At 40.5% G+C, this 23,231-nt stretch overlaps 1 protein-coding gene across 3 annotated transcripts in view; it reads left to right on the top strand.

The window, feature by feature from the left end:
• Positions 1-22,407, top strand: part of NRP1 (neuropilin 1) — a 114,752-nt gene extending 92,345 nt beyond the window's left edge. Inside the window, exons 12-18 of one of the 3 annotated variants that reach the window (XM_075144050.1) lie at positions 1,035-1,118; positions 4,182-4,241; positions 11,425-11,562; positions 14,908-15,179; positions 15,681-15,774; positions 17,295-17,354; positions 18,628-22,407. In XM_075144050.1, the coding sequence (XP_075000151.1) occupies positions 1,035-1,118; positions 4,182-4,241; positions 11,425-11,562; positions 14,908-15,179; positions 15,681-15,774; positions 17,295-17,354; positions 18,628-18,917 (998 nt within the window). In that variant the 3' untranslated portion in view covers positions 18,918-22,407. Of the gene's footprint in view, positions 1-1,034; positions 1,140-4,181; positions 4,242-11,424; positions 11,563-14,904; positions 15,180-15,680; positions 15,775-17,294; positions 17,355-18,627 lie in introns of all 3 variants that reach the window. The other 2 variants (XM_075144048.1, XM_075144051.1) reach the window with 2 other exon arrangements.
• The last annotated feature ends 824 nt before the right edge of the window (positions 22,408-23,231 follow it).

Genomic DNA, 23,231 nt, shown 5'->3' with positions numbered 1-23,231 from the left:
TAAGATCTTATGTTGCCAGCAGGCTTTCGAGGCAGTAGAAGGGCAAAGAAGAATCCGAGAAATGGATGCATTATTGCGTAGCTTATAATGGGAGTAAAACATTGTTAATGAAAATAACAGTAGGTGAGAACAGACAAAAGCCTGGATCACATTCCCAGTCTGGTTATCTTAAGCCAGGAAACTATACTTGCAGCATAAAACATAAATGTAAACGTAACACCAAGTATCTGCGTTCTGATTTTCCAGATGTGGTATGTTTTGCAGATACTGGGGTATAGATATGTTTTCTGGCATCTTGCACAAATCTCAAGCTTTTAACTGTAGTAACAAAGGTCAGACTTTTACTGGTTATGCAGCAGCTACTGGAAAGTCATCACCAATGAGAAGCAAGCAGGTGGCCAGGAGGGGTGACTAACATCACTGATGTCTTATTTATAACTTCAACAAAAACAAAAGAAACTCCCTCCAGATCTCCTTATTGAGCACAAAATGATTCTACATCACACTGCCTTCCTGCCACTGTTACCAGGACTCTGCTCAGACATTTCCTCTCTTACATGGGCTCTGCAGAGAGGTTTCTTCAGCAATGATGTGGTGAATGCTGGAGAATTACCACCTTGAGCATGCACCCCTCCTCCTCCTCTGTACATGCCCACTCACACAGGCACTTTGGCCTGCAATAAAATGATGGGTTTTCTACCCCTCCCCAAGCCTCCCGTTCTGCCTTGCCAGGCTTTCAGTTTTTGTTCATAGGAACAACCAACACTCATCACCCAGTGAATACACAGTCCGAGGCTTTGCTGCCCAACTCTGCTCAGCCCTTGAGCTCAGCTATAGCAGAGTGCCTTGGTGCAAGGCAGCAGAACAGATATGTCCCATTGCAAAGAAATATTAACTAACCTGCAAAGTAGAGTCGCTCCTTTCCTCAGATACAACATATGAAGTCAGCATATGGTGCTCATCAAAATGTTACTGCCAATTGCATGCTGATTCTCCAGCACATGTTTTAACTGAACGACTGGATTTTGTTTCAGCTCCTACGGCTGTCCCTACCGTTTCCGAAGGCAAACCTGTGGATGAGTGTGATGATGACCAGGCAAACTGTCACAGTGGCACAGGTGATGACTACCAACTGACAGGTGCAGAAACCATCCTCATTCCATTGCAGCTTCATTGTAGCTCATATCCATCACCAGTTACCAGCTAAACGTTTGCACTGATTTAATCACTCAACATAAATGGACATTGGTATGCAGTTCGTATTGTCAGTGCTGTCAAAACATAGGCATCTGCCTTTTACATATAACAATACTTTTGATTGTTTTCTCAGCTATGTAATTTTTGAAGCAAATAATAGTGGCTAGCTGGAAGAGAGGGCAATTTTTTTGAGCAGGAATTGTGTCTAATCAAACATCCTAATCAAACTTTCTCTTATTAAGAAAAAAGCTGGACAAACCTTTTGAGGTTTATTGTCTGAGATTGAAGAACTCAAAATGAAATATTGTTTAGGTTCAAGATACATATACGATTCCATACCTTAAACTTAGTATAGGACTCAAATTTCAGCCCCAAATCTTTCCCAGACAGAAACAAAGCAGATTTGTTTCGTCAAAGCATACTCACACATGTACTGCCAGAAATATTTCCATGAGCTTCCCCATCAACACTGCATTACAGCCACAGAGGGGCTGATGTTCTCCAAGGTGCCATCACTAGCAGAAAAATAGGAGGGAGAGACATAACGTAGTCTGCATCTGGAACGGAGGAAGCTTGCTAGTTTTCATATTCTCCACTTTGCACAGAACCATTGTCCTTCTGCTGACACTGCACCACTACGTTTTTGATCTCTTCTTGGAGGTCACTTGCTCCACAAAGCTCTGGGCCTGTTTGATGATATTCCTGTAGCAGATCTATACATCTACAGTAATTGAGCTTATTTTTGGACACAGCGACCCAAGTTATTTCATCACTGCTCCCTGGTGTGCTTATCTAATAAATGTTTATTGCTTCTCATATCCATGATATAAAAGAGCATTAAAAATCTGGCAATAGCTGTCCAAAAGGACATTGGGAAACCTTAGGTAAGAGATTGGCTTTTTGGAAGCAGCCAAGTAGAACATCTGACAGCAGATAGAAATGAAAGTGCAGTTTCAGCATCAAACCCTTTCTGAGCTTTGCCAATGTCTCCTGTAAATGCATGTTGCAAATCATAAATTGAAAAACAATTCTTGAGTGGAAAAGACACTGCATGGTCACTGTCACTGCTTTTCAAATCAATGTCCCAGATGAATCTTATTCTTTTTGAAAACAGCCAGGCAGGGAGTCTGATAAAATAGTCTGTACTGTGCTAAGGTAGCTCAGAAAGCTTTCAATGTTACTGAACATTGTAATTTATTTATTTTCCTGAAAGGAAAGAGCCAGGTCAGGAAATGCTGGGGCTTCCTGCAAAGCCCTACACTGAGAGCTGGCTTGCAAAGCCCAATAGGTAGAGACATGTTTACATAGATGGAGGCTATGTGAGGGGAAGGAGACAGATCTATGCAAGCACCTTCCCTGTTCACTCATAGTCTCTGCACTTCAGGGAGCTCAGGACTACATCCTGCATGTCCCTTAGGGAAAGCTTATTGAGCAGAAGAAACTCCCTCTGGCAATTTTTGCAGGTTGTGCTTAGGGAGCAGTTTACAATCTCTAAGACAAGGGAACAGCCACCAGCCTTCCTGAGCACCAGCTCTTTTGGGGAACTGAACCTATTCCAGTACTAAAATTGAAAATTACTACATTGCCCTTCTACAAAAGTGCAGACACTTTAGTATAATTTATTACTATACCACCTAGAAGCCCTGAGCAGTGCATGCCCAATTGTTCTGGACACTGTAGAAACACTGCATTGTACGTATGATGGTACGTATAACACTAAAATGCACAGGAGTGATTTTACCAATAATTTCATTGTAAACGTTCTTTTCTTCCTCCAAAATGCATAGAAGGGAAGTATGTAAATCTCGTGGCACATTAAGGATAGCAGGGCAGTGCAGAGGGGATGTCATCAGTGCCTTACCCTCTTTTATCCACTCCCGATGTGAGTGTGGCACCCGCATTCTCATGGGTACGACAGTTAGAGTCACTTCCCTGATGGCACTTGCACATATGTGAGTATCACAATGAAGCCTCCCTTGCAATTAACTGTAATTGTGCTGTAGGCCAGATTCCTTCCTGCTCTATTTGGACCCCATACAGAGCTACTCTATTTGCGTGGCTTATAGCATTTCCCATCAGATCATTCTCACAAACATAAAGCTGATATAGCTTGGGCTTTCGTTCTCATTGGAAGTCATCATAGTCATCCTTTCTATAATGCTTTAAGCACTTGCTTGCTGGAGAAAAGAAAAGCCATTGACTGGTAATCAGCACCCCACTGTGCATTTATAATTGTGCTAATTTACTTTTTGTTTCCTTTATCAATATGAGGCTTGCTTTAAAAAGTCAAGTATTTTGAAAATATCAATTAGCGAGCTTAGGAGAGGGCCATGACCCCACTCACCTCTTGTTCATCTGCTTGAAGAAGACAAAGCGGAAGTCCTTAGTTCCTCCTGCTCTTTGAGACAGAAGGCAAACCTGCCTTAGCCTATAGCCTAAAGTTGGGCACCTCTCTTGTGAGCTGATCTCACAATGCAGCTATGCAACAACGCACAGGGACGACGCAGCTTGGCAATAACTAGCAGCTTTTAAAATCCTTAGTTTGCTGCTTCCACAGCTTTCATGCCTTTTTTTAATATCCTGGAGGATTTCATGTCCCTGATATGTGAAACAACATGCCATGTTGTTTCCCGTGACTGTTAGGAGACACCACAGAGATCAGTCACTGACTTCCCATGTGATTTGGAGCAAATCGCTGTCTATAAAACAAGGATGGCCACAGGGACATGGTGAGGATTGATTAGTTGGTGTTGCAAGGACTCTGAACATATACAGCTTTATATAATGATGAGTTCTTGTTTTCTTTTTTGATAAAGGAAACCAGATCTTTAATGTCATATTTTCATGCTTAAGCTCACATACTCAGTTACCTACATGTCTAATAAAGATGGTAATACTTCAGATTTATGTATAGGATATTCCTAATGACTGCTGTGTCCTTTGTTGTGTCCCATGTATCATGATATGCATAATTTCTTTTCCAGGTGGTACTACAGTGCTGAATACAGAAAAGCCAACAGTAATAGACAATACATTACAACCAGGTAAAAAAAAAGATTTTTCTTATTGAAAACATAATAAATTCCATACCCAAATTTCATACCAGAGACAAAATAATGAATTGCAGCACTTCCTGACTTCCCATTCCCTAAAAGTCTCTGAAGTAAAGAAGCATCTGGTCTCTCAGCTCTGTACAGTAAATATTTTATTCCTTTCATCCACATGTAGACACAGCAGAGAACAAGATTTCCTTCTGCATCAGCAAATGCCAAATGCTGACAAAATTAAACTAACTTAATCACACAGTGCACTCTGTTTAAATGTGGCATGTCAGTGACACAAAGTGTGTTTGCAAACTCCGGGAAAACAAAAACAGAGCCACACAGGCCCACTCACTATTTATATCCCTGGTTTTACAAAACTAAGACAAGTCAAGTTTGCCAGTTTTCTCCACCAGGGAGCTGGCAGTTTTACAATATTGTTTTCTAGCAAGTTTTCTCAAAATGGGGTTACATAAACTGCTACCATGAACTTGAAAAGGGAAAAACAAGTTGTCACTGGAAGCGGGTCCTTTTTACTTAATCACTACAATAACTAGCAGCTTTTAAAATCCTTAGTTTGCTGCTTCCACAAGTTTCATACCATTTTTTAATATCCTGTACAATTTACTGGAAGTGGGGGAGAGGATAGATTTGGGCAGAAAACCCAAACTCCAAAACTATGAGCATCAGTTTAAAATGCTTTGCATTAGTAATTGTGGAGCGGTAAAGAGGTCAGTTTTCAGTTACTCCCATTTCCTCCATTAAAGTACAGTCAGGCACAGTCTTCCAAGTGATTTATTAACAGGGTGGGTAAGTGTTTATCGTTGTTTCCTCAACCATGTGACACAATCCGCTTTTGCTTCAAGTAAAAAAAAGGAACTAATAATGCAAAAGTTTCCTAAGGGACACTGATGGTGTCGACCTGATTAAGAGAGAGAGCTGACTTATCTCAGACGTTGTTCCCACTCTCAGCCTCTGCCTTCTGATACTGCAGAGGCGAATGCTTTTACTCCCCTCAGAATTTGTCTCCAGGGTCATCCATTTGGCTTAGTCAGCATACGCTATTTCTAGCACTGCCCTGCTTTAGGAGCAGAGGGAGATTGTGGAGTACCAGTGCAATGAGAAACATGACGGCAGGCTGGCCCGCCTTCACGGGACGCATGTAGACACAGCAGAGAACAAGATTTCCTTCTGCATCAGCAAATGCCAAATGCTGACAAAATTAAACTAGGAAGTTTAATTCTTCTTAGGAAGAAAGGATGCTGCGCAGTAGTTTAAGAGTAAAACATTTTAATTTTTATGTCTGAAATGATCTTTTAGCTTTCTATTTTGCTGAAATGAAGGATTTTTTTAGTTTCTTAAACTATTTTCTTGCATTTAAACAAATTGCAAATTCATAAAGTGCCCCTGTGCAATGCAATTTTCCTCCCTCCTCCCCAGTGCCAGTTGCATTGGCAGGTTGTGTTTAATCCCTTTGGCTTGGGTGGGACTCTCCAGTAATAGACTGACTGTTTCTGCCAGAGATAAAGATATCCTCATTTTCTCTCCCTACTTCCCTCCTGCACCACCTTCGCTTACTCCGTGATGAGCCAAGTTTTTTCTCTACTAAAGGAGTTTCTGAGGTTCCCTTCAGAGCATGCCAATGTTACTTCCCTGCATTGTGCTGGTAGGAACTGTTTCCTTCCGGGGAATAAGGGACAAGTTCACATCCCAAACTCCAGGCTCCCACATGGCAGCACATTACAAAGATCATAGATAGAGATCAGTCAGATGCTAATAAATAAGAATAAGGTTTCCAGAATCTCCAGTTTAAGACATAAAGGTTTCCAGCTGCTTCATAATCCCTCACTGAAAACCAGCCAGAAAACTCCCAAAAAGGGGCAGACAGAAATTCCCCTCAACATGGGGAAACCCCTCCTGGCATGAAGGCAGTGTAAGCATTTCCTTCTGCTGAAGGGGCACGGGTGGACCTAGCTGGCACGATGAAGCACATCAGAGCAAGAGGCCATGCATCAGGGAGCGAGAGTCTGCTACGGCAGCCATGAATAACATAGTCTAAACTGGCCTTGAAGTTACAGAGCTGCTATGGGGCCTCCCTGGCCCTCAGCTGGCTGGGGATCAGGGGGTCAGTGCACTCCAACTCTTTCAGCTATTCTCAAGCTGAACAAGGTATGAATTTAACACACCAAGGACCAAGCCTTCAGCTTCAGCTTCAGCCTTAGTTCCCTCTAAGGACTGGTTTATCTTAAGGTGCTAATACACCTTGAAGTAAATGATGAACTCCAAGCCAAAGAGCTATTCAAGATTTGTTGCAGGGTGCAGGCTCCAGCGGGTAACCCTGCATGAGCTACACTGTGCCAGTGCTGGCCACAGCAGCTTGTGCCACAGTGATTCAGGACAGAGATTTACCAGCCCTCTCAGTAGCAGCACCTGCCGTGGCGCAGGTACTTCTGCAATAGGTGCTAACTCCATCTATTGCTGTCCTCCTGCCTGCATTCAAGCCTGCAAACACCCCTAATCTTGTTATCCCAGACTAACATGCTTGTGTATGTCAAAACCTGAGATTATCCTGTTCCAACCAGCCTTCATACACTATGGAAACACTTAAGAGCAAATAGCTGGAAAGCCTCCATGTATAAACAAGCTTTCCATCAAGACGACTTTTACAGTTCATTTCAAGGGGACTGAATTGTAAAAAAATAAAAAAGAATCATGATTTCAAACTGCTAAAAATGTTTAAAGGTTGGGGTTTTTTTAAGAGAGGATTTACCGTCCTCCTCAAACTTAAAAAGATGCCTTTAAAAAATCTGTCTGTCAAGGTAAATACCTTTCAGGCCTCAGTCCTAAGACTCACCGACATCTAGTCTTTTTGAACACATCTTTTTCAATTCCAAAGGACTATTTGAAATGCTTGACTCTTAGCTATTTACATACAAAGCAAGCTGTTCATTTACATTATGTGCTCTCAGCGTGTAAGCTCAGTCCTTTGTAGAGCAGACTGTTCAAGAAGTGAAGTATCTTGTTTTTCACACATGTAATAGCTATTTCAGAAAAATGTAACTAAGAAATCCTGAGGTTACAATCTATGCTAAGAAATCATTTAAAGGTAGAATAGGTCTGATTCTCATTTACGGTGGGACAACTTTGCATCAATAAAGGGATATTAAAGCAGTTAAATTATCATTTACTATCATTTAAGGTAATTCTGTGCTGCCAGCATAAGTGATATAAAAAGGTGAAATGCAAATAAGAATCAGACCCAATATACTACTTTGAAGTGGTCCAAATTATGTTTATAATTTCCCATTTTAATGTTGATTTACCCTTTGGCAAAAGCATCCTGTAGAGAATTTTCATAGCATCTTTAACGCCATCATGCTCCTTCTTGCCTTTTGTTGGAGGAATTATAAAAATATGTCAAAGTCTGTGGGCCACAAAAGATTGATGGACTTGCAAGAAACTCACTCAACTAGATTTTCAAATGACTTTCTTGTTCATGTGCAGTAATGGTTCCAGCTGTGAGCAAGATGTGGTCAAGAAGTACAGCTGTTGATTGCTTTTTGAGAGGATAAATCTGTTTTAATTCAGTATCACGTACCCTACGTTTTGAAAAAGGCATATGGAATTTCGTCACACCTCCCTCTCAGATTCTCATCTGAACTGCTGCTATTTGGTTACATAATAGCTGGTTTTCTTCATCCTCGCAATACACACAAACCCGGAGATCAATCACCCATTGGCAGGAGAATTATCCTAGCAGGGGAATGGCCCAGCGCTGCAGAGGGAGCCCACCAAATGCTACTCGTCCCTACTTTCCTTCCTTTTACCAGAGCTGCCAAGCTATAGTTCAAGGACAAAGAAGCGGACAGATTGCCTGTAGCTTACTGTGAGCTACTGTATCAGCCCCCTGGGACCTTTAATAGAAGTGTTGAACTATTCTGTCTTTTGCTGGGGCAGATCCATTGTCCGTAGAACTAATGAACCTATCCTGATGCTACAAGTGTCTATTATTAATTGGCTAGCAGGTCTATTTTTTCTTTTTATGGGTCCCTGGGAGAAGCATTGGAAGAGACATAAGAATAGACAGTAAGACATGGCATGTTTAAGGAGCCCATAAAATAAGAGCACTCTGAAATGCCTTGCCTTTGACCTTCAATCCCGTTGCTGTGATTGCCTAAGGAATATATTAACACAATCACTTTTAAGAAAACAATAGGAACCTAGCAAGAAATAGCTAACTGAGAGCAGGTTACTGGTCAAATCCTGCTCAAATTCAGGGGATTCTCATTAACTTCTGCATGGAAAAGAAGTTCATTTTTATGCTACACCATGCTGTCTGTGAGACCAAAGCCAAGGAACACAGGCATGGCCAAAGCATATCAGACTTAGGCTCTTTGTCAATTTCCTGGACTATATATTTCAAATGAAAGTGTAAGAAATTCTTTATTAGATGGTGTTGTGAAATTTAGCTCTGCTTTGAAACTCTCCTTCTAATCCCAGTGTTCAGAGCTGGCTTCAGACCATGAAGCAAAAGGCTTTTGTCTGCACTTTAGAATTAACAATTAAATTCTGGATATTTTCCTTATCCATTTCAGTGTCCAGTTCTCTTTGAATTGTGTTCAGCCTTAGCAGCATTCGAGGGAAGCAAGTGTCGCTCATATCATATGAGAAATGTCTTCCTTTGATCTGCATTGCACTTCACTGGATATCTCATAGGCTATGAAATGGAGAAAACAGAATATTGTAATCTTCCTTCTCTGGATTCTTCACCCGTTCACATACTTCTCCTGTGTCTTCTGCTATTTATTTTTATTCAGAGTTGAACAATACCAGTCTTTTCAATCTCTTTGTGCTATGTGCTCATTTATGCTGTGTGATATCTTCGGATTGATGTGATCTATCTACCACTGCCCTCCTTTCTTGTGGTTTGAATACCACACAGGCTATCACAAGCTTTACATGATATAATCCTTCGGGATTAATAAGATTAATTTTGGTTTACGTTTTCTAAGACCTTTTCTAAAGTTCTGTTTCATGGCTGTGATGTCAAAGCCATGCAATATAGCTCTCCCTAGGCCTCCTTGACAATGAAAGGCTATTTTTCACGAACTTAAAACCCTTTAATTCATTTCAATGTCACTCTGTTTCTTTAAAAACTCCCCTTGATTTTCAGATGTCCCCTTTTGGGCAAGATGTCTTTGATCATGGCCCCATTGTCTAGAAGAAAAACCCCATATACTGAAGAAAGAAACATAATGGATTGCCTTTCTGCACTCACGTGCACACAGGCTGAGTTCTGCTTCTTCAACATTTTGAGCCCAAAGAGAGATTATTCACCATGACCTGCCCCTTTCCTAGAAAGGGCTAGAGTCCTCCAGGAAACATGTTGTCTCCACATTGAATTCCTGTGCCAGACATTATCTGTTTAATTCATTTGTTCCCAGCTAGGATGCCGTATTCGTGACAATGTGGAGTAGACCCCTCTGGAGGCCAGCGGGAGGGAGGGGGGTGGTAGGCGGAATGGGGCAGATGAAAGGAAGGAGGGAAGAATGAGGGCTCAGTGCAGAGAGATGTCGCAGCACAGCCGAGGTACTGACAGGCGGAGGAGAGGGGCAGGACCTGCCATACGCTCAGACCTCTCTGCTGACAGAAAGAAATTTTCCAGGGGCCAGAGGGGAGAGGGCACAGCGGCTGCAATGCAGGAATCCAGTGAGTTGAGTTAAAACTGTGTCTGGGAGCAAGGACCCACGAAACAAGGACACAGCAGGCAAAGAGAGAATGATAGATGAACCCTTTTTATATCCATTCTGTCTCAACCTACTCACCTGAGGCTTTCTCTGTGTTGATAAAATGATTATTCTAGTTTACTTTCCATTAAAATCTGGGCTGTGAGTTCAAAAGCCTTTCCAGTCTTCCCTGGGCAGCTCACTACGTGGAGGAGGTCGTTGCCTCTTCAACCTGGAAGAGCTCCACCTTAAAGGTCTGGCCAGCCACAGGTCCCAACACACTTCCCATATTTCTTCATATTTTCCCACAATAGACAAAACACACTCTAGGAGCTGCATTATCTTTCTTGGATTTTTTTTTATAATGGGCAGGAAAGCAAAAGAACACAATTCTTCCCCCAGAGCTGATATTGGTGGGAGCACAAAGTCCTTTGTTCTTAGTTCATACTTGCACAAAGCATCTCATTAAAGTAAATCTAAGTTATTCCTTTAATAAGGCGTGAGTCATGCCTGAGAAAAGACTTCAGGATTTGGTCACATTGCTGTGGGAAGGGTATTGCTCTACCGGGAGTTGTCATTGCTCAAGGTGAGGTAAAGTTTCATACCAATGGGGTAGGAACCAAAAGCCCAAAAGATTTCAAGCTGCTTCTGAAAATAAGAAATGCAAGGGATTTATATGCTATCTTTGTATAATCTTTCCATTCACATTCCAAGTTCTATTGAAGAAAATAAGCTACTATGTATTAAACCTCTGGGCAGAATTGAAGAAAAGCTGAAAACAAGATATGATCTCATCCTGACCATAATACCAGACTTCCCTTGTTTTACATGGAGCTTGTTTTGAAGCTTATTTTGAGTTCATTTGGCAATCAGCCACATTTGTCCCTTTTCCGTCTCAATTTGTCCATTTCAATGCTGCCATCTTGTGGGCCTACTTAACTGTCTTGAAGATGCTGAAATAAGTTCCTTACTGAAGCCACGTACTATACATTTCACCAGAAATCCTTTCCTGCCAAGGACATTCTATTAGTTTTTCTGCCCTTTCTTATTTTTGTCCAAATCTTATTGTGAATTGTTGCAAAACGTTGCACAGTTATGGTACAAATAGTTATTATCAACCAGCAAATATGTCTGATAAGTAAGTCAGAGCTTTCTTTTTGAGTCATATATTTTACAGTACAGTTACCAGCTAATGTGGGCAAATCAGAAGAATTAATCTAACCACAAAAAAATCCCAAAATACGGGTCATAAAAAGACAAGAAACAACCACATCATTTACTAGAAATAGTCATTCTTCATCTGTTTCCCAGCAGGGCTGCTCTTGCTATAGCTTCGCAGAGTTTCAAGTAGGAACGGCTCTGTTAATGGTCAAATGCATGCATTTGGTTTTGAAGTACAAAATCTGAATTATGCAATTAATAATCACATTTTGTCCCTCCTTTTCCCTCTTTCCTTGCAGAGCTGCCACTGTACAACTTCAACTGTGCCTTTGGCTGGGGATCCCAAAAGACTTTGTGCCACTGGGAGCACGACAACCAGGTGGATTTAAAGTGGGCAATCCTGACCAGCAAAACTGGGCCGATTCAAGACCACACAGGTAATCATGAGTTCATGATATAGCCATTTTACATGGGAAGAGGCTGTTCTGTTTAATACCAACATGCCTTCCAAAACCAGAGGAGAATGAATTATACCTAAAATATGTAGAGTCCCAAAGATGATTCTCTAGGCAACCTAACCCGTTATATGTAGTCACAACTGACCATAATTTTCCTTTCTGTTGGGGAATAAAGATCATTTATTGTCAGGAATTGAAGATATTCCCTTCTCCTGACTCACCTTTGGATAACCACCATCTAGGCTACAAAAAAATCTGAATGACCAAATATTCTGCAAATATCACTTACCAAGTGATACAGTCATAAACAAACCTCACATTGTTCTTGTTTGTAGTTATGGGGGCTGCCCACCACAGAAAGGTGTTGTAAGTGAAACTTCCCAGATGGATGTATTTCCATGCCCTCCTCCTCTCCCACAGGAGTTGGAGCCATCCCTTCGCTCACACACATTTTTTCCAGAAATATCTCCCTGGGAAATTGACTGGTTGGTTTTGTAGTATCTAACTCATGGCTCTGCATAATTAGGCAATAAATATGCTGCTGGCTAGTGGTGAAGGGAGGGCACTGCGTGACCTGCACAGCCTCTAGTTTTAGTGTTCTCTCTTGCACATGTGCAGATTAATCAAACGTGTTGAGATGAATCCCCCTTCCCACTTTTGCAACCCCTTTGCCTAATGAGAATGACAAGGAAATTAGACAAAATTGGACTTTTTACATTCTGAGACACTTTCAATTGAATCTTAAGACAAGTACAGTAGTTTCAGGGAAAAAAAAAACTTATAATACTTTGACTATAAATGGCATTGTACAAATAAATGGCATCAAATTAACTAAATGCAGTTAGCTGAAGTGAAGGCTGTAATGGTGGAAAAATTGATGTAGAGTAAAGTGAAATGGCTCAGTAGGATCTGACATTGAAGGGAGGTTAAAAGCTATGTTAGCCAGAGACTGACAAAATCTAAAAGGCATGCATAAGTAAAGCTCTAATTAAGACAATGAAGACAGAGTTCCTGACCCAGCACTGCAATAATATTCTGGAAATGAGAGCTATCTGCACTTTGCCACCAAGGATTATAGAGAGACTGAACCTGTCTTCAATCAAGAGATGAAAAAATGATATTCTTCAAATGAGATTTTGTTGTTTCGGCTAGGCCCTGCTAGTGGAGAAGACTTATTTGTTCCATTAGCTGTAGCTTCAGTATTAGCTCCTTATTGCACTAACTTTCAATATTTTCCAAAATTTTCCTTCAACTCTAAGGGCACCTTCACCTGCCATTCGCCTGCCAGCAGGTACGTAATGAGTGGGATGGGTGTGAGCAGAGACCACAAGCAGTCTGAATGGCACTGCCATCCCAAACAAGCCCCTCAGAGTCACCACTGCGCAGCAAGGCCACCCTATATATTGGGAGAACCACAATGAGCAATTCCCAGGCATATCTTGCTCTCAGCTGCACTTGTATAAAGCTGAAGAAACTCCACAGAAGCGATCTTCAACAGCAATTGCTTTAAGACAGCAGGATATGCCGTATGTCACTTCAAATTATACATGTTATGATTAAATCTGGCCAGAGCTAGGTCTTCCAACTGAGACAACCATCCTAATGCTGTGATTATTTTTCTTTTTTCCTCCCTTTGGATTTCCCTATCACCATTCTTTGATGAGATTTGCACGTGTTGTGCTGCCCTCTGCACAGAAGCAAAGTTGGAAAGAACATATAGGCACAAGCACTGCTGCTGAAGAAGCTGGACAAGATGTTACTGCAGTAAGATAGAAAAAAGGAAAAAAAAAAGCTTAAATTTTTTTGGCAATTTAATATCATCTTCCCGTATAAAATTCTTTCAAATACCAGATACTTCCACATGCATATTGGCCAGGATACCTCTGACTGCCCACAGAAAAATCCAAGTAAAAGAAAACATCCTTGTCTCCTGTTAGAAGAAATATTTCCCTTTCTCATTTATTAGGCCCACTCCTTCCAATCACTGGGTTTAACCCACTCGTCTTTGTCCCTGGTTCACCATTTACTACCCTGTCCTTCTTATACTTCCCAGAGTGGCAATGCTCATCTTCCCTTCTTCATTGGTGCAGGACTATACCATTACAATCCAGAAGTCTCAGTTATACATTATTTCAAATGAAATTCAAGAATATCATGTATAAGCAAAGACCAATGTTGAGAAAACATCACCCTTCCAAAACATCTTATTTCCCTTCTTTTTACTTTTCTTTTGTTTAAGCATTGGTATAAACAGAGATATATATACGTGTTTCAGCATTCCATTCGAGAAATAGTTTCTTATTATCACTTTTCTCCTTCCTACTTTCAAAATAACTTTATACCAATGCCAGTAAATGCTGTCTCCATCCTTTTGTGTGAGTGCATTACACATGCCACCTAATCTTACACACACCAGAATGAACTTCATATTTTTCCACCATAATTCTCTGCAAAGAAGCTGTTCAAAAGCTGACTGGAATGGATGCCTGACTGGTGTAAATCAGAAGCACTTCTTTGTAGTCAGTATCTTACTTAGCAATTTTCTGTCACCAAACTAATCACACTCCCACGTGGTTCTCTCCCAGTGTGATTAAGCAAGTAATTTTCCAAGTTAAGGGTATTAGGTATTCAGATTTCAACGTGTATAAATCCATTACGCTCTTCAGAAAATACCAGCCATAATCTTACTCTTTCAGGAAGTGGCTCACAAATATACAGACCCTAATATATTCTTGCCAAAATCAAGGGAATAACTCTGGCACCGTTTGCAACAACGCTCAGACTCTATTTAGGAGCACTGTTAAGATCCCAGTTCCTGATCTCTGACCATGGCTGTTCAAAGCTAGTTTATCCTCCAGTGTTCTTCTTTTTAAACTTCTCTTTAAACAGAGATTAAAAATAGCTCTTTGCACAATTAGTGTAGAGTAGGCCCTGAGGGATTTCTGTCTAGCCTGCCTTCTCCCGAAGGTGCACGCTGACTAATGGAGCATACACTGTCACACCAAACATGCTTTTGCCTCCTTCCCTGAGCAAAAGAAAATGCCTTGTATGTGCCATGTAGTGAAAATCTTGTTACAGTTCACTCTCAGCACAAAGCATCCCAATGAACAGCAAAGGAGACTGCTGGAAGAAATAAACTCTCCTTAGAGCACATCAACTTTCCTAGAGCTCCCAAACCGATGCCCTCTGACTCTCTTGATTGTGAGGGTTGACCTGTCAGCATGGAAAGAAGGCAAAATGATTGGGGGTGGTTGGGGCTTCTCAGGTAAGCAAAGAATATGAAAGCTGGTGGCTATTCCTAACGCAGTCCTTCTGTCACAGTAGGAGATGGCAATTTCATTTACTCACAAGCTGACGAAAGCCAGAAAGGGAAAGTCGCCCGACTGCTGAGCCCTGTGATTTACTCACAGAACTCTGCCCACTGCATGACTTTCTGGTACCACATGTCCGGCGCACACGTCGGCACCCTGAAGATCAAACTGCGATACCAAAAGCCAGATGAATACGATCAGGTGCTGTGGACCTTGAGCGGGCACCAGGCAAACTGCTGGAAGGAAGGACGCGTTCTTCTTCACAAGTCTGTGAAACACTATCAGGTGAGCTTGGCTGCTCCTCACTGGACTAAGAGAGCCGAGGCCAGTAAGACCTTGCTGGTCATGTTTTATACACCGTAGCAGAAAATGTCACTGCAGGATTTATGTAGACAGTCTTATACCTACAGATGAGGTGCTGTTGCTGTGACAGTAATAATAATGGCTTATTTTGTGGTATCTCAGATGACAGCGATACAAGCAATTTGTTATCCAAGGCCAAATAAATAGTTTAGAAATCATTTCTCATGTCATAAAATTGCATCCTTGCCACAGTTTTGCTGCTGGTGTAAAACTCTTTAATGAAGTTAAGACATTCTATGAATTCACATTTCCATAAATAAGTTCATAAAGGCATGCAGTGTAGATTGGCAGGCCACAATCAAAGTACATGTAGATGTGGCACCATGGCAAGTGAAGATGTGTGTTAACAACTAATTAAGATATCCTGAATGCTGCAATTGTGTGTTAACAGGAAAAAATGTGAACATTATCCTATTTTGCCAGGTGGTTATTGAGGGAGAAATTGGAAAAGGAACTGGAGGAATTGCTGTGGATGATATTAAAATTGACAATCACGTAGCACAAGAGGATTGCCGAAGTAAGTATGAATAGCAAGAACATACAGAAATTTCATCCAAAACATTTTTTTTTTTGATAGCTGTTTTTTTCTGTGAGAAGGGGATAGATAATTATTGACTCTATAGGAAGTTCTGCACTGAAAATATCCTGATCTAGCCCATAGCTTTATTCATAGTAAGTGCCACTGTCATCACCTCAGTACCGCAACTGCAGTCTTTTGGATCAGAACTGGCATCCTACTGACATGGGTCACAGCATATTCACATCCTCACATCTCTCCCTATATTTCATATTGCTGTCCTCTTTAAATTTCTCTGTTTTTCCTAATACTCTTCCCTGTTTTAACTAATGCTCAAAATCCAATTTTATTTCTTCACCCTAGGGTGAAATGGCCCCTGCTCTGTCCTCTGCTGTTCTGTAATTCTGAGTTTGCTGTGACTTGTTTGCTGTAGTCACCAGCTCCCAGACACGTGGGACATGAAGTAATGTTAGAACATGGCCTTTTCCACATCTGACCCAGGCTATTCCTGAGATGCTATTTGAGTCCTTTTATTTCTGGCCAGTCTTGGGTTATTCCAGTCACTGCTGATCATATGCGCATTGCATACTACACGTAATTTGGCAGCAGCAACCCCAGATAAACACAAGCAACTGAACCCTGACCTTCATGGTGGAGATGAAGCAATGACTTTTATGTAGGAGAGGGAATAGAACTGAGAACCCTCAGCATTAGAAATATAAACTTATGCCATGCGAGTTGGCAACACAACTGAGAGCAATAATAGAGGATGTTCTTCACCTTTTGTAGCTAGTAGCCTTTTGAGAGTAACACGACAGACTTCAGCTACATGGTAATTTCACTGCAGGATGAGAAAACTTTACAATTTCTTTTCATCACACAGTCCATCTCCTGGAGTTCATCATATGCCACCAGACTGGCAGTTACCAGGAAAGAGAGGCAGGATGCACTGCCTGGTCCTCCTGCAGTGTCCTCAGTGCCAAGAAGGGTGCTGGGACCACAGTGATGGTATTTACCTGACTCCAAATGAGAGAGGAAAGTAGCTTCTTTCCTACCTCCGCATGTTTCGATTGTTCAAACCGAATGCTGAGCAAAGATTTTGGCCTGTGGGAGCTAAAGCCAAAAGCTTAGTCTGAAGCCCAAAACACAAATGGTCTCGCTGCAGCCAGTGAAACTATTCTTGTGATTAACTATGCCTATGCTGATGAAGTGTTATAGGATTGGTCTCCAAAATTGTAGTACAATGAATGAGATGCTAATTCATCACACTGATTTTTCTTTCCCAGACATGGAAAACCCCTGCTGATAACTAAAACTGTGCCAAGACTGGGCAAAGAGGAGTTTTTAAACCTTTCTTTTTTCTCCATTAATTTTCAGAGCCCATCATAATGAACAGTTCTGTCAAGCTGACATAATGATGCTCTGACACAGGAAAATCTGCTATACCATTATCGCCAGCATGATAGTCAATCAGTGTTTGTAACCCTAATAATCAATGTCAATTCTCTTTGCTTCATTAGAATCAACTGATGTGGAGAATGAAATAGATGAAGAAGAAGACCCAGAAAGTAATCAAACAGGTAAAAATCATGTTATTGTTAAAAAGGAATGAATTTTAAAGTGTACTTTCATGTGAATTTGTGTATTCTATTTATTTATTTATAGATTAGTTCTCTAATGCATATTGTATTAAGGTTTTTTGATTTATCTACATCAGATTCTAAGAAGGCTTACATTTATTTGAAGGATTTAATAGTTTTATTCTTCTATGTCATATAATCTTATGGACTTTGTATTAACCTGTCCTTTGTATTGACCTGTCTCAAACCTTTCAAACTTTATATACATGATTTGTTACATTGTATACATATATGTGTAGACATATATATGCATGCGCACTATAGCCCCTTAATATGTTGTTATCTAGAAGGCTTGTCCACAGCTGAAGAAACAGCTATCATTATATCTTACAATTTATGACTCACGCAGTGTCTAGGTAATTAGGCTCAAAACTCTTCAGGCTAATTGTTTCTCAGACCTGGCTGAAAATGTCATTTTGTGACCAGTCTACCAAAGCATTATCATATTCAATGATGATAGCTGTAAATGGATCATTAAATGGATCATAATTGTCATATTGTCCCAATAATAAAATATACTTGCATTTTTCAGGCAATGAGCTTAATTTTTTTCTGTTACAATCAAATGGGATTGCTATCATTGATTTCAGTGAAAGCAGGGTTTGTCCAAAAAGACTTTTTGGCTTTTCCTGCAACAATTAGCAGGGTTTGCAGGCTTATTGGATCTCTCTGATAAACTGAAAGGGTTGAGGGAAAACATTATGATACCCAGTGAATGTTTTACACAAGGGGGCTCTTCTGTGTCAGTGCTGTCACTATTGCCATTTCAAGGTCCAATCCTGAAGTCAGTGAAGTGGAGATGGACGCAAAACAGCTGGAGATTCCCAACCAATGTCTAAGGTTACAAACATTCACACTGAGCTGAACAAGATTTAATTAACATTTTTGAGCTAAATACTGCAAGCTGGCAAAATGTAATCAAAAGGTCTGGTTATTCATTCCCAAGACTCCCGCTTAATCCAAGACAGAATCAGACCCCTACTTACATGCAGCAGATTGAGGGATTGGAGAACAGTATGAAAAAAATCAGCAACTATTTGGGCTTCATTATAGTTTTCAGTGATTTATGACTACCTCCAAGAAGCTAGGTTTTCAAATTGTGTAGCAATTTATGTCAAAAACTTGATGTCCTTTCTCCAAATTTCTAACTCATGAACCAAAGTTCTACCTAGAATCAGTTCTGAAAATTTTGCAATTCTTTACTCCCTTTCAGGGTTTACGCCTCCATACCATACAGGCGAGGACTACGATGACAACATCTCCAGGAAACCAGGCAACGTCCTGAAGACCCTAGATCCAATCCTTATTACCATCATAGCCATGAGTGCACTCGGGGTGCTTTTAGGAGCCATCTGTGGAGTTGTCCTGTACTGTGCCTGTTGGCACAATGGGATGTCAGAGAGGAACTTGTCTGCACTGGAGAACTACAATTTTGAACTGGTCGATGGTGTAAAACTGAAAAAAGATAAACTAAACACACAGAATTCATACTCGGAAGCATGAAGGTATAAAGCGACTGGAGAAGTTTCAGAGAATCGGGATGGAAGGACATAGCTCGGTTGTGCTGGGGAACTGTTGATCTTCTTTTACTGTACAGGCTGAAAAGTGCATTGATGACACTGAGCCAAGCTTTTCTCAGGAGCTTCAATGAGTGTGTAACTGATAAACATGGACAACAATCTGTGTTAACAATCTGAATCATGTACAGTCTGCTTTTTCTGTTGGTTTTATTTGAAATAATCAAATGCTGGTGTTGAGACCAAGTATGATTGACTTATAGTTCATTTTGTCTTTCTTTCTCTCCCTCTCTTTTGTTTTCCGTTAATGGATAATTTTGTTTTTACTGTGCAAAATCCGAGATGCTGTCACAAAATGTATTTGGTGGGGTCCTTTGGATGGACATGCTGTCTGTAGCTCAGTGCCCAGAAAATATTGGCGTAACAGCAATTTAGTGGACTCCTGCACCTGTATTTGTGTATAATTGCTCGTGTTGTGCATAGGCAAAGAAGGGTTAGGATGTTTTTGAAAGTACTGCTGCATCAGTACTGATATAGTGTGTCAGCTCTGTTTACGAAGCAATACAGTCAAATTTTATTGATGTTTTTCAGTGTTGTACTAAATTTTGTGCTTGTGAACTCCATGAAAGAGTATGTGCCATCATCAGACACAACTGGTAACCGAGTGTACTGCCTAAAAACTAAACAAAAAAGTCCTTGGCACTGGCTAGTGTATGTCCTCTCAAGTGCCTTTTTGTTTGTACTGCTTCTCATTGTGTTAACATTAACTACAGCTCTGCTTCTCTGCAATTATGCCCTTGTCTTTAATCATATTCTGATGGCTCACTGACTAAAAGAAAAGTATATTTTAGGGTAAGAAAGTAGCCTCAGCAAGGCAAGGGCTAATCAGATTTGACAACCTGGCTCGATTGTTCTGCTTTCTGTATTTCAACTTCATGTCTCTTGACCCTTTTGTATAAAGCTGCAATATCCCCTTTTATTGTTCTTTCATATAGAATGTATTTTCAAATGTAAAATCTCTCTCCCTTTTCTCTTCTCTTCCTCTCTCTCTTTCTCTCTCTGAGTAGATTGCATAAGCATTTGCCATTGCCAAGGAAAGAAAACTGCAGCTTTAACTTGCTGGTAATGGCAAAGGATTTTATTAGAGTTTGTGTTAAAAAATAAGGGAAAATTCTTAACTTTACCCTCCAAAGTCGAACTTTGGGTTTCTTCTTAACAGCATAAAGTGACAGTATCTTTTTTCCTGAAGTCATGAAACACGTCTTTTATTCTGAACAGCTTGCCTGTTAATTACACTAGGGAAAATGATTCGCTTACTGAAAAGATTGCCTTTAAAATAAGAAACTTTCCTCCTCCTGCCCCTACCTGAACCCAGAGTTCTGTTCTCTTGGTAAACGTGTATTTTCATGCTAATCAATGCTAATTGGGCTTACGCATGGGTACTGAGGGCAGAATAAAATCCCACAGTGTATGTAAGGTATGTTCTTACCATCCTGTTATATCCAATTGGCATTTCATACCGGGAGGTTTCTGTTTGACCAGAAGTGCAGATAGTGACAGATTCAGTGAGCTGAGTAGTGTAAGCTGTTGGAAAAATGTGTTTGACAACTATGTGGCAATTTTGTAATATTTTAGGACAAATATTATTGGGCAAATAATATTCAACAGCCTATGCAGCTGGTTCAACAGGGTAAAAAGAAACAAGATTTTGTTGCCCTCAGGGGTCCGTAGGAGGAGACAAGGGAACAGAGGGATCATTCCCCTCCTGCAGGTGCGAGGGGAGCCCCTGGGTTTTCTGCGGTGACCTGCACACAGCACAGCCATAACTGGGGAGGCAGTGGAAGAAGGCAGCTTTAACCTTCCCCTGGGTATCTACCAACCAGCAGGTAAAACCAGTGCAAACATGGGGAAAGGAACATCCTGCAAAGTGCTGAATTCCTGTTTTTCCTCACTGAATTCCCCAAGCAGAGTCAGGGAAGTGATTGTGACTTTCTGAGTTAGTCTTTTCCAAAATTGCTTTTGTAGTAGAGCAATGAAGTATCCTGTCCTGGATTAGGACTAAAGAAGGGCTAATTCAGCCTTGAATTACTACAGCAACTGAATCCATCCCTATTTATCAATTAAATGTTTTGAAGCACATCATTTCACCAATACAAAGCATAAAACACAAAAACCTGCAGAAAATCCACCAGAAACCCAGAAATTGAAGAAAAGGGAGGGAGACTGGAGGTAAAAATATGAGTTTGGAAACTGAAAATATTTTAAAGGAAGACCCAATAGAAAAAACAGTGGACAGCTGCTACTTCAAAGGAGTCCTATAGGCAGAGACTATATGAATATTCAAACTCCCATTTAGATGCCTAAATTGGAAGAGTTAACTTCTCAGGCTCTAGACCCTGGGTCCTTCAGAAGGTAAGACAGAGCACCTAAGGCCTGAAAGTTAGGCATAAAAGTTAGTCCAGGAAATGTCCCAAGTGACAAACTCACTTTGGCAGAGGCAGAATTTTCATTTGTGTCCAGCAGTGTAATTTGACCATTATAGTATTGCAGCAGCTAGTTAATTAACCCAAAGAAAAAATGGATTTTTCAAAACTATTTTCAGCACACTACCACCTTGTGATTCAGGTGTTAGGGTCTGTTCTCCTTAGCTGAAAAAACTTCTAGTCCACTAACCTGACTGAGAGTTACATGCATATATTGCCTTGAAGAGAAAATCCCATTGGGGAGCCCAAGCCCAAAACCCTTTGAAATATTCCCGTGGTTTTCAATAGATTCTGGACCAGCTCTTGGTCTTGATCTATTTGAACAGTAAAGCTGATGGTTCGTGGCTTTTTTCTTCTTTTAACATACTGAGAATAGTGAACGTAAAAAGAAATATATCTCCTTTGTGGACTTCAGACCTTACTATGATAATGAGGATCTAGCACTGAAGGTTTGATTTCTCTGAAGGTAATAGAATGAAAGTTGCCCTTCAATAAAGGAAAAATGATACTGCAACTTTACATTGAAAAGTATCTTGCACTGATAAATATATTTAAAAAAATTATATGTTTATAAAGTTATTAATTTGTAAAGGCAGTGTTACAAAATGTTCAGTTTATATTGTTTTAGATTGTTTCATAATTTTTAAAGTGTAAAATAACATATTTTTTTCTTTATTGAAAAACTATAAAAATCTTCTGTAGTAAAATGATTTCATTTTACTGGTATATTATTGCTTCATGTTTTGTACCACCATAAAACTTTGTGCAAATTTTTTTTACAGAAATTTTTATTTTCTATGACAATATGACACTTGTAAATTGTTGTTTCAAAATGAACAGCGAAGCCTTAACTTTAAATGACATTTGTATTCTCAGACACTGAGTAGCATATAAAAAAAATCACATAGAACTGAACTGTAACTTAAATTTCCAAACTATGACTACTACATTCCAAAGAAACAGTTGAATTAAACATTTTCATAAAATATCCCATACCTGATGTATTTTATTATACTAAAATGGATTGGTTTTATTAAATGGCTGGTTTTATTTAGCATCTTGCAACAAGCACAATGTTTTAATCATGGTTACATTTGTTGGTAGGCACCTCCAACAAGCAGACACCTTGGTGGGACCGTTCATGGTTTAGGATGGAGGGATTCACCCTCTGCCTGCCCAATTCTCTCTCCCTGCTGGAAGACACTCCCACTACATGCCTAACGTTTAGCCAAACAGCAGTGATTTAAGAGGACAAATCTGCGACCGTTGCTCGCAGGTTGCAATTCACCTCGCTGCCATGGGAAGCCCAAGCTGCACACCCTACGTAAGTCATACGCACCCCTCTTGCTCTTAGGGGGGTGAGTTTTACCAGGGAGTCATGTCCATTTTTGACAAGTTGCTCCGCTAAGTCTCTGCTCCAGTAGTAAGGTTTGTACTGATGAGCTCCCTGCAAATTTCCACTGAAGTTATCAGGACTTACCCAACCATGGCCGAATCTCCCAATGCAGAGCAGAAGTTGCTGATGGGAGCAAATGCTGCAAGAGCGACCCATGGATCCTGATTCGGCATTCAGCTGGGTACTGAACTCATCTATGGAACATACGAGCATAGGTAGGGAGACCTTCAAGAAATTTGCGTCCAGACCAGAAGTTTTAGATTGCACGTTTCCTGTTTTATGCAATGTTTACCTATTTGTTTCTTTTTAATACTGAGCAGTCTGCACATTAAAGTTTGTCAAATTCTTTCTTTACATTGCACATATGAACAATGCACATACTGTCAGTATGTCACTAGGTTGAGTGCTCACGAACAAATAT

The sequence above is a fragment of the Calonectris borealis genome, chromosome 2 (assembly GCF_964195595.1).
Source record: "Calonectris borealis chromosome 2, bCalBor7.hap1.2, whole genome shotgun sequence".
Taxonomy (NCBI): Eukaryota; Metazoa; Chordata; class Aves; order Procellariiformes; family Procellariidae; genus Calonectris; species Calonectris borealis.
The sequence above is the reverse complement of the archived record's forward strand: the minus strand, read 5'-3'. Positions and strand labels throughout refer to the sequence as shown.